Source organism: Quercus suber, unplaced genomic scaffold (genome assembly GCF_002906115.3).
Source record: "Quercus suber isolate HL8 unplaced genomic scaffold, Cork oak 2.0 scaffold_861, whole genome shotgun sequence".
Taxonomy (NCBI): Eukaryota; Viridiplantae; Streptophyta; class Magnoliopsida; order Fagales; family Fagaceae; genus Quercus; species Quercus suber.
The window spans coordinates 235,132-247,936 of record NW_027070291.1 but is presented as its reverse complement, the minus strand read 5'-3'; the positions used below and the strand labels follow the sequence as shown (position 1 = coordinate 247,936).

Genomic DNA, 12,805 nt, shown 5'->3' with positions numbered 1-12,805 from the left:
CGTCTCGCCGACAACCAGTTCGAGATGACTTATTCTTACCTGAACTCAAATGGGATCCGGCCTAACTTGACCTAGTTGCTAGGTCTACATTAATCAAGACCTCCAAGTTTTCCTTAATATGTGCACTTTACAAAAACTTTGTAGAGAAAACCTAAACTTTGTTGTCTCTCTCCTTGCATTACCTATCAAGCAAGAATTTTTTTTTTTTTTTCCTTTCAGTTTCACATTAATTTTTTATGATTCTTTCACTCTCCTCATAATGGAGGGCCTCTTGGCCAAAATTATCAAATTCTTTGTAGAAATGTATATTTATAAGAATTCAATTCCTATTACTTGATGGAGGACAAGGTATTATTTCTTTGACAACTAATAGATTTTCCTTCCGTACCAAATTATAATCTTATTTTTTTTAACACCATAATATAAGCCAAAGTAAAAATAACCAAATTAATTTTCTTTCTTAAAAATATATATATTAAAAAATCTTTTCAATTCACGATAGGAATTTGAGACCATTTCCAACCATCGATTGTAGCCTTCCATGCTAAGTAATTCTTAATGCATTATTGCAAAGTGATTGATTATTTAAACAAAAGGTGTTTGCTTTCTAGCTAAGATCAAACTAGTTGTAGCTATTGCTATCGAAAGTGCTATTTTCTGGCGGTGCTGTACATATATTAATAATTTAATATTATCTTATCTTGAGCTTTCCCCCAAGACCATGACACTTTGGGACAACAAAAACAGGCTGCAATCATGATTTCAAAAAGAATCAAACATAGGCCGGCGCTTATATTCAGACTTGGACTGACCCACTAAGGTTATAAAATTCAACGTGGTGGTTTAAAGGTAGACATATCACATGCTATATATAGTAATTAAAAAAACAAGCCCTTCATATTTGATATTCACACACTAAAATCCAACACCATTTTAAGCTCTACACTAAAATCCTTCACAAAAAAATAGAAACCCCACAACCCCAAGTTCCTCAACCATTTTTGTCTTGAAAAAAAAATGTCGACAGACGAAATTCCATTTGCATCTAGCAAATTACATCCGAGAAGTGACGAAGAGATTGCCATGTTCAAAGCACTAAAGAAGGAAAGAAGTGGTAAATGTTTTGTTTATGTTTTTGCAGGTATTGTTATCCAATGCATCATCATATTAGTCCTTGCCGTAATCGCGTTGCGGGTTAAAGTTCCTGAAGTTAATTTGAGTTTGGTCACGGTGAAAAATCTGAAGTATAATGGCACTGCATCATCAACTTCGTTTAATGCCACCTTGGTTGCTGAGGTGACTATTAAGAATAAAAATTTTGGTGGGTTCGAATTCGAGAATAGCACCTTGACTGTGCTATATAGAGGCATGGTTATTGGTGAAAGAAAAATAAGACATCGGAGAGTCAAAGCTAGGGAGGGACAATCGATAAATGTTACAGTGGAACTGAGGTCGAATAGGTTATCGGATCTGAACAATCTTAGCAGTGATATTAATTCAGGGATGTTGAAGCTGAGTAGCTCTGCCAAGTTGAGTGGTACGGTGCATTTGGTGAAGATTATAAAGAAGAGGAGGAACACAGAATTGAACTGCATAATGACACTAAATTTGACAAGCCGTGCAGTCCAGGATATTCAATGCCAATAATATGATTGTTTTGTGGGTTTTTCTTTTTTGTTTTTGTTTTGTTTTTTTCCCTTTTTTATGTATATATTGAAAGTTGAAGTTATTCTTTGGTTTGTGGGCTTCAACATTAACAAATGGTAAATTATTATACTTCGAGTAATTCTTTTGAGAGAACTTCTTTTGCAAATTCCATACTGTTCTTTCTAAAGAACAATTGACATTGTTATATTATATCACTCAAAAAAAAAAAAAAAAAAAAAAAAAGGAAAGCTTTGTGAGCGTTTGGATCCGTATGAAACTGCATTTGTGTTTTGCATTTTGATCCTTTTTATTCTTTTTCTTTTTTTCCTACCCACGTTTTAACTTTAGGGGACAAGTGCACTGTTTATACACGGTTGAGTATTGTTCTCAGATTGTTGAGCCGTGATATTTGATATTTCTACACACTAGTGGGTCTCGTACACTGTTCACGAGACCCACAAACCTCACTTTTCAGCCACTTTTTCATTAAAAATTACTCTCACGGTATTATTTACATATTTAAAAATCATTTTGCTATAGTATTTTCAGTTTTTTAGGCTAAATTATATTGGTTGATTACATCTCTAATTCATGATGATTCAAGGACCTTAAAAAACTTGTATTGCTAGCTCTATATATAGTTAACTAATACTATAGTTGCTTAAAAAATCTACGAAAGTGAGCTTAACATTTGATTAGCCAGAGAGAGGAAAAAAAAAAAAAAAAAAAAGGTGTGACAAGTAAAAGGAAACTGAATTGAATGCTCATGAGCAAATGAGCTTTCGTTACGTGGAGAACTATATCTTCTTTGGTATTTCTATATGCGTTGATGCTAACAGCATAGGTAGACAACTGTACATTCATTATGTATACTTTTTCATTATTTTGATTTGGATCTGGACTAGCTGTACAGTGAAGAACTGTCGGTAACATTGAAGTTATGTTTCAACTTGTAATAGATCACCCTTTGTTTCACGTTATCATCTTAAATTGTAAAGACGACACACCAACTACTAACACGTCAAGGTGTGAAACAGGTCACCTCGATCTCCCATACATGTGAAAAAGGACCAAAATTTGCTTTCTTGTTGGGTTAGGCAACCTCACCTTCCTCTTATCTCATGCATGCCTCAAAGATCCCTATGCCTCTTATTATAGTCTTAGTCTGTGAACTGTGTTCTCTAAAGCAATGGAAGGTGCAGTTTTGTGTGTTTGAGAGTTGTTTTACAGCAAGAAACAGCACCACATGCATGTCTTGGGTCTAAATACAATTAAAAGCCTAATCTTTAACTATAGACGAAATACGTTCACAATACTTTCATAACATTTTCATTAAAAATTTTAAGTGACAGATTGTTATTAGCTATTACAAAATAGCAACAAAGTAATTTAAATAACGAATTTAAATGTAAGTTAATAATAACTTACTATTCAAAATTTATTGCGTAAGTATTATAACTTATCATTAAGTGGCTGGTCCAACAAACTCATATAAGGGATGAAATTTAATTAGGACAACTTGCTGAATGGGCCTCAAACCTATTATATTAATTTTCATCTTTTCCAAGCCCACATAGCAGGCTCAAAAGAAAATTTAGGAGTTTTGCTTTGGACTTTGGACTTTGGACTTTGGACTTTGGAGGGTAACTTTTGCAAATAGGCTTGGCTCAATTTATAAGACTCGTGAGCCCATGAATAATGCATCACATAGTATATTAGCAGCAGCTGCAGCAGCAGCAACAACCCAAAAAAACCACATAGTAGCCAAGCACAGGAAAAGAGATTAACGATGATTGGCGTAATTCCACAAATTTAGCAGTTTCAGAAGACATCAATCATTTTAAAGCAACAAACCGAATGGAACCAAGCCAATTGAATTGTCTAAATCATTAGCCCGCTCTCCCACAAATCCTATCCCACTACTCAAAGGCTCCAATTTTGCCCATATCCATGAAGCAAACCAGCCTCAATTTTCAATTATAGGTTTCTATGATGTCTTAACGGGTTCGTGTTATATTTGAGTCGACACGATTAACCCGTTTAATAAACGGGTTGAGTTAGTGTTAAATATATAGAACCCATTTAACTCATCTAACCTGTTTAATTAAATAACATTTTACCAATATACCCTTCAAACTCTAGGTATATAAATTTATTAGTTATTGTGGTTTATTTTCTTTGACATATTGTGATTGATTATTTGTAATAGTGTGATATGCTTTAATTTTGAATAATTATTTGTGAAGCAAATTACTCGTTAGTTCTGAATTTTATATTAAAAAAAATTTCATAATTTTTTTTTCATTTTGATAAAATCTGATAAATAGATCGACACGACTGACCCGTTTAATAAATGGGTCATGTTAGGGTTGAGGAATCTTGACCCGTTCAATAAACATGTCAGGTTAGTGTTGACCTATATCATTGAATACTCATGAGTTGACACGACGCAAACTCGACACGCAAACAAGAATTGCCACCCCTAGTCCATTTTGGCCCGATTCAATTCACTTAAAGTTATTCAGTCCAATTCGGTCTATTCGATCCACTTCAATGGAGTTGAACTAGCCCAATTTAATTCACTTAGAGCTATTTTGTCCAATTCAGTCTGTTCGATCCACTTCGATGCAGTTCACTCCATTCAATCCATTTGGTCCACTTCGGTCACTTAGGTCCAATTCAATCTATTCAGTCTATTGGTCTATTTCGATCCATTCAATCCACTTCGGGCCATTTGGTCCATTTCAGTCCATTCCATGCAATTCGCTCAATTTGGTCTACTTCAGTCCATTTCCTTCATTTTGGACTAGTTGGGGCTTAAATTGATTTTTTTTTTTTTCCACTGTGTTTTCAATTTTAGGCTCAAAATTATTGTTTTTTTTTTTATCTTAATTTTTGTGTTGTAAAGTATGAAATTTTATTCTATTTGAGCCAAACTCTTTAGTTTTGAGTTAAAAAGTTCAAACAAAATGAACATTAGAAATTTTATATATATTTCTTCTAAAAAGAATAGATATATCAAAGATTTTTTTTTTTTTAAGAAGAAAAAAAAGGTCCAATACATCTATTTAATAAAATCTGTCCAAGATTGTAAAAATAAAATCTTGCATCATTTAATGATGGGAAAAATTCCCATTTTAATTTGGCGGAAGTTTTAGGTGAGAATTAAATGATTCCTTAAGTTTCAACAAAGTTGGGGAGATAAACACATTTAGGAGTGGCAAAATCCAACACGACTCACAAACCCAACAAGATCCACCATTTATAAACAGGTCATGGACTGAAGCTAAACAGATTCAGGTTATATTCGGATCAACACGATTGACCTATTTAATAAACATATGACCCAATTAGCTTATAAAAACTTTTTGATATGGAACTTTGACATATTATTGAATTTGGTGATGTGGAGAAATGTTTTTTACTTGATTTATGGTTGAATTTTAATTTTAGATACATGAGAATTGATAATAGGTCAAGTTACCTATTTAATAAACAAGTCGTATTAGGGTTTAGGAATCCTGACCCGTTTACTAAAAGAGTCATGTTCTGTTTAACTCGACATGAACCTAACACGCGAACATGAATTGTCACTCCTAAATATATTGAAATTCTCCTTGAGTAGTTAATATAGTATATAGAGATACACTTAAATACAAAAGGACTAAATCCTCTAATGAGTATATGTTCAATTATGTTATATTAACTACTTATTCTTCTCATCATTATTCAATGTGAAATTTCACTCACACATGTACACCTAGCACAAAGAACAAATTTGAAATTGTGTTTTTATGTATGCTAACAAATAAGGAATTGAGAAAATGCATTTCATAAGCAAAGAGGGAGTAAAAGTTTAATATTGTTACCGCAAAAATAAAAAAATAAAATAGATATAAAGGAATATAAAGGCGTTTTCAAAATGAGTTAAAGTTGAGTACCTATTGAATTACAAAAGGATCCATTGAAACTTGGCTACAGCCTACAATTACTTTGTGATTATATATATGAAAGTAATATGCAATTTGGGCGTTTAAATAAGAAAATAATACATAATATGTTTCAAATTTTTAAATAATATTTTTTATTACCACATGATGGCCCAGCCCGATCAGCAAATTCAGGGTTGTGCCCAGTCCTTGAGCTAGTCGTTTATTGAAGCATACCCATAATTTGAAACAACGATTTGTGTGTGGACCAAGAATACAAAAGTCATTAAAACTCAAAAATTACAATACCCTTGGTCAAGTGCTTTAAGACCCACCGCCACGATCCTAACAAGGAAGAACAAAAGTTGAAAACTGATGGAGAAACACTTTAAAAGGGTGTTGAAGGGGTGGAAAAATGAGAGAATAGAAAATAGTAGGAGGATTGAAAAAATTATAATAGGAGGATTGAAAAAATTATAATTTATCTTCTTTTTCTTTGGTTAAAAGTAAAAAAGTGAAAAAAGTGAAAGGATGGAAAATTTGAGTTTATTTAAATTTATTCATATACTTTTGTTCAAAAATAATGTTCAATTAAAACAAAAAAGTGACAAGCAACTAAAAAAAAATACCCAAATTTATTAAAAAATAAAAATTATGTCCAAAAAAAATCATGTCTAGTTAAAAAAAAAAAAGGAAAAATAGGAGAGAGAGAGAGAGAGAGAGAGAGAGAGAAAGAAGAAGAAGAAGAAGAAGAAGAAGAAGAAGAGAAGAGGCAAATGCGCAATAAAGCAAAATACTAAAACAGGCATTTTTGTCATTCAGCCATCAGATTTCTCCTAGTAAGTTTTCCCCTCCCCCTCTCAACCAAACACCCTTCAAATAATTTTCCACCCTCATTTTCTCTCTTTATTTTTCCATCTTTCCTAAAATTCACTCTACCAAAGAAAACCCAATTCAACAGGACAATCCACTAGATTTGTTTTATCACAGTGACCCATTGGGTCTGTTGGTTCAACATTTCAACTTCATGATCACCAAACAATACACTCCCGAAGGACTAAGGATTCTAAACTTACGAGTACACGGGACGAAGACTAAGATCATGTTTAGGTCAATTAGGGCTTATTTGGTTAGCTGGAAAAAAAAAAAAAAACATTGTTTTTTGTTTTCATTTTTAGTTTTTAGTTGGTCCTACCACTGAAAAACTGGTTTGGTTTTAGCATTTGTATTTGGTTTTCATTTTCAATATTCTAAAAGTTGGATTTGAAAAAAAAAAAAATGAATACAATTTTTTAGCATTTTTGTTTTCTATGAATATAAATACAATGGCATATTTGTATATATTGTAAAAACACAAAGTTACTTTTTTTTTAGTGATGTGATGTGTGTGAGTGAGAAAAACTACTCTTTTTTTTTTTTTTGAAATAAAAAATAATGAACAAACTCAGTGTGATGTATTTTTATACACAAATTATGTATTCAAAACAACTTTACCAAATACTACCAAAGGTAAAAATAAGTATTTTTTTTTCTATATTTAAATTTAGGATTTGAATATAGAATAAAGAAAATGAAAAGTGGATACACCATTTTTGAAACCAAATAGAGTTATGGGCTATGAGTTAGCATGCACATATTTTTTCACATAGAAAAAAAAATGATAATGATGATGATGATGACGACGACGACAATGAAGATAATAATATTGTCTTTGTCTTCTTTTCAATATAAACAAATGAAAAAAAAAAAAAACTTAAAAATAAAAATGAAATAATATATAAATTCTTAAGTTTATGCAATCAAAGTTCAATAATAATAAATATGATTATTTTGGCTTTATATTTTTGTTTTTAATAATGGATTACTATATAGAGCCGTGCATGTGAAAGAAAATGTGATTGTGAATTGTCCAATTTGAGTCAAAATATACGTGTGAAGAAAATGATCACTCTAAAACTGGGTCGTGTACGGATTGACCCAACTCGACCTGGAAGTTAAACGGACTTGGTATGAGTTGGCCTGTTTTTGCTTCTTCTCAAAGATTTCAGAGTTAGGTTAATGGGTCTAGGTCCAAGTTTGCTTGGTTTGAAATTAATGTTGTGAAGTGAGAAAAAGAAGAAAGAAAATAGTGCGTGTGTGTGAGAGCAAAGAAAAACAAGGGTTTTTTTTTAGTTGTGAGACATATAAGAGAAGATAAAATTGAGGTTTTCTCTAATTAAGAGGAGGTTTTTAGGGTGCTACAACAACAGATAGTTGTATAATTATATTTAAGGTGATAAAGATCTTAAGTGTTTTCGTAATATTTCTATTTCTTTTTTTTTAGAAACAAACACACACACACACAGAGACATAAGGGAGAGTGAAGGAAGTTTTAATACAAAGACACACCATAACTTCACTCAAAAGCTAAGATTTCGTAATATTTCTAGAGAGAAGGCATTATTGTACTTGGTGTGGATCTCAAGTTAGGAATAAATTGAAAATATATTATAATTGATTGTATAATAGTAGATTTATTCAGAGCTTGTCTTATGGTTTTTCCCTTCAAGGAAAAAAAAAGTTTTCTATGTAAATATTTTTGTATTCTTTTGTGTGATTGACTTGATAATTTTGGTTATAAATTTTTTTTAGGTGATTAATTAAAATTTTTAAGTTGATTTTCCTAGTTCATTTTTTTTTTTTTTTTTGCTAATGATTTTCTTAATTCATTGAGACTAGATTGTGTCCCAACTATAATTAAGGCAAATTTTGTGGTTCTTATAAGGTCAACATGGCACACCGCACACACATCCACCGCAAGGTAATTGGAAAATAATTTTGTTAAAGTAAAATTATGCTTATTCCAAAAGTATAAATTATTTAAAAATGATGAATTTAATTATTATCTTAAAACTTTTCTTTACGTGTAGATTATTATTAATAAATGGTATTTGATAATATGCTCACTTGGAAAACAACACTTCATAACAAAAGCTACACTCACTCTCATCTTAGCAAGAAAAGCAAACACTTTTTTTTTTTTTCATTTAATATAAGCATTTATTTTTCAATAATGCATATGAAGAATTACTTAGCTTGGAAGGTTATATAATTAATTAAGCCAGAACTAGTGGTTTTGGTGAGGTTAACATGGCACGCCGCACGCCACCGCGTGGTAATTGACTAATTGGCAGTTGGGACATGGTACAACTAGCGGGAAGTTATTATATGTCCAGTTGTCCACCAATATGAATTGAGCTTTTCTCTAAGAGCTTGACGTATATGATATTGACAATGGTTTATATTTTCTTGTTCGGTAAATTGTGACAAGCCTTTAAATGTGTTGCTTCATCTTTTATTTTATTTAATTTATTTATTTTTTTTAAAGAACAAATTAACACACACAAGGAAGAGAGAAAGATGTTCTAACATAAATATACATTACAACTTCACTAAAAAATCATAATAACTTTTAAAGAAGGGTAGGGCAAATGTGTTGCTTCATTTGGAGAAGCCGAATTAACTAAAATGAGTTGTATAATTATATATTGCATTGTTTGGGGCACTTTTGGGCGATGCAACATGAGTTATTTAGTCTTAAGAAATTACTAATTAAACGTTTGTAAAGCCTAGATTATACTATCGTAGATAAATTGGGTCTTCAAGTCTAAACACTAATGGATATTTGTTTGGGCCAAGTGCTCTTATTTTATAGTCGAGATAGAATAACTAATGAATTCCATATTTATTAGAGTAAAATATTTTTAGGTTTTTGGTATGACTTGTAAAATTTTTCAAGCATAAACCACCAAAAACCGGTAACTCAACCACTAGAGTCACTGGTGATGGAGGTCTAGTGACCAAGTTGCTGGCTTTGATTGCTGGATTGACAACCCAACCACCAAATGGGGGGGGGGGGGGGGGGGGGGGGGGGGGCGCAAGTTTTGCCAAGTTTTTAAAGGTTTACAGCATTTTAAAAGTGGTTTTACAGCTAGCAAAAGATATTTTTTGGTTTAACCAAATTTTACAATGAAATAAATATGATGAAATGATGAAATATTTTTCATAAAATATTTTACAGTGAAATAAACAAAGCATAAATTTGGCAATTGAAATTTCAAGTTAATCTTTGTGATCATCCCAGCCCTGTTATTGTTCTTTTCAAGTAAATTAACATGTCAGGAATTAACCCTTGCACATCTTATTAAATGGTGAAAATGATGGTATTGTATGATAACATATAGCAACACCCAGAATTTAGCAGGATAATTGATCAAATAGGAGAAGAGGCCGGTATCAAGTTCTAAGAGAGAAATGCAAGGAAAAAAATAATCTAAAAATAATTAGCTTGAAAACTAATAGTCCAATAATATATATAGTATTAACTTGGGGGAAGAAAAATGAAAATGTTGCAGAATGAAGGTGACTGCATATTGGTTTATTTTGCATTACGTTGATCATAGCTGGTGCAAAGTGACAAGGACAAGTGGAGGCGTTTTAGACTTTAAATAAAAAATAAATATTAAATGTGGAAATTCGTATATATTATAATTATAATTATGGTATTATTATACTATGATATTCGGCTAGAATGAGGCTAGAATTAGAATATGATTTTAATAGCGGTAAAAAAATAACTGATTTAAAGAGAGAATTTAGCAGGAGCATAATAGGAGATCTTTAGCCAGAAATAAAACCAATATATATATGATGATGATGATGACGACATTTGGCGTTTTGTCTTGGTTACACTGTAGACAGGAAAAATTCCCGACCTATCACAAGCTAACACGTCACACTATTAAGTCCACAAAATACGGCCAATTACAAAGCGCCGCGTATTGCTGCTAGGTTTTGCTATCATTACTCAGAAACCAACAGAAATTTGCCAAGTGTCATGCAAAAACCAATCACACATCATCGCACGTGTAAGCGATGACATAATCAGCTTCGCACGTGTAAGCGATGACATAATCAGCCTCGCACGTGTAAGCGATGACATAAACGGACCAATCAAGCGCTGCTACGTGTCACCAATCAAACTCCGCCACGTGTCACTTACTTACCCCTAAACTCCTATAAATAGAAGCCTTCCTAAGGCATTTGGAGGAGATCAGGAGATTTGGAGAGGACACCAAGCCATTTGAAGCACTCAGAAGTCCAGAAGCAACCAAGCTCTAAAGCCTCCAAGAACTTCAAGAACTTCAAGAACTTCAACTTCGAATACGAAGAACATTCGAAGGAAAATCATCCAAATTATCCGCCTAGATCCAAAAGTTTGCGGGAATCAAGCCTAAAGTGTCCGAAAACATCAACAAATCACAAATCAGTAAAGCTCTATGGATTCAAGTATCTAAAGCCCCGAAGAACTTCCATCACAAACCTTTGAATACGAAGAACATTCAAAGAGGAATCATCCAAATCATATTCCTAGATCTCAAAGTTCACTGGAATCAAGCTCAAAAGCCTCCAGAAACCTCATAAACCACAAATCAGTGAAGCTCTACGGATTCGAGCCTCTAAAGCCCCGAAGAACTTCCACCACAAATCTTCAAAGACGAAGAACACACGAAGAACACGAAGAACGTGAAGAACAAAGGATTTCTAACAAGCTCATAGCCAGAGATTCATTGTAATTCTGTTTCAAAGGTCTTCGATCCATTCTTCAGCCAAATTGAAGTATATTTGGTGTTCAAATCAAAATCACATCACCACAACTCCAATCAACAAATCTTTTAAGGAGATCGAATCAGAGGATCATTCTTTTGTAATTACAGAGAATTGTACCACACATTCATCAATACAAATTCGCACTTGTGAAACTATTTTTACTTGTTTGATTTATTTCGAACCGAGAAATTTAGTCGTCCACATTCACAATTCGTAAATAATATTGAATTTGTTGACTTATGCGGGTATGGACTTTTATTTTTGCTTTTTATCTTTGTTTTTATTTATTTTATGGGCGTACATTTGTTTTACATAAGAAGACATAATTCTCTGATATACGACCCAACCATGTGTGGTTTACTAAGCCAGCTTAACATGTAATATTAACAGGTTTCGTAAATGGTAAATATATCTTCTCATACAATATATCAATTAGGAAAAATGATAAGATCAACAGCACTGGAATTTCATATTTCAACAAGTGACTTTTTTGTCCACAATTTTTTAATACCTATGTACACGATATGTTATGATTGGTATATATAACAAAGGTTGTGTCAATATATAAAATTGATATCGCTCATAGAGAGGATTAGCCTAACAAGAGATCGAATTCGGGGCGTCCATTCAAAGCCAACTCCCTTGGATTTGGGTACCTCAGTAGCCAGACCTACTTGGACAACAGAGCTCAAATGGCTATGCCAATTAACCCATACTGAGGATGAAAGACCGAGAGAGTCTAGTTGAGTATGGTTCGCCTACAAAGGAGTTCCCTCCCAATGTATGTGCAATATCCCTCTACACAATAGGCATGCACACTAGAAATACAATGTTCCTCTACCCACTTTTTGTCGCAACACATGGGTTTGCTCATAGGTTCATGAATTTGCAGTGTAACAAGTGTTCCAAGTTCATTTGGCATAATTCACTTCTTAGGCTTATGGATAAGTTCTATAAGTTTAAATAGACCTTGTTTTTGGCCTTCGGTATCACTCTTTCAAAATTTGCCATTAAAAATTGAGAAATGTTATGTGTACAACATTTTCTAAACTACAAGAAAAGAGTCTACTAGCAAAGCTAAAATGTCATCGCAAAAATTCAAATATCGTCGCAAAAGGTTATTAGCGAGGGTATATAGCCCTCAAAGTCTGTCATATTTGCTCTTGTTGCTAAAAGAGATTTTGCGACCATACCTTCACAAATAGATAATTTACGAGGGCAAACCATCGTCGTTATTGAACAATCCGCCCTCACAAATATATTACCAAATAACGAGAAAAGCTGACGACTTATTTTTACCGAGAGGAAGCAATTGTTGTTAACAACTATTTGTGAGAAATTTTATACCCTCACAATTAGTTATTTGCACTACAAAAAAACTGTACTATTGCAGCGGGCCAAAAATACCGCTATAGGTCTTCAATTATATTAAAATGTTAGTATTTCAGTGGTAGTTTTTGCCCGCCAGTGATTTTTTTCCCCCTCCTAAGTTCTAAACCCGCATATCTATTACAAATAACCTGTAATAATTTTAGCTCTACTGAGACAATACCACAAATGTAACTAGATAACACCACAAA

At 32.7% G+C, this 12,805-nt stretch overlaps 1 protein-coding gene across 1 annotated transcript; it reads left to right on the top strand.

Moving 5' to 3' along the window:
* Positions 1-881: 881 nt before the first annotated feature.
* LOC112034436 (late embryogenesis abundant protein At1g64065) lies at positions 882-1,800 on the top strand. The gene has a single exon (XM_024067261.2). The coding sequence runs from the start codon at positions 1,018-1,020 to the stop codon at positions 1,645-1,647; it is 630 nt and encodes a 209-aa protein (XP_023923029.1). The 5' UTR covers positions 882-1,017; the 3' UTR covers positions 1,648-1,800.
* Positions 1,801-12,805: the final 11,005 nt, after the last annotated feature.

Bases quoted from the DNA above. Each gene is read 5' to 3' on its own strand.
- LOC112034436 (XM_024067261.2), top strand. From the start codon at position 1,018: ATGTCGACAGACGAAATTCCATTTGCATCTAGCAAATTACATCCGAGA.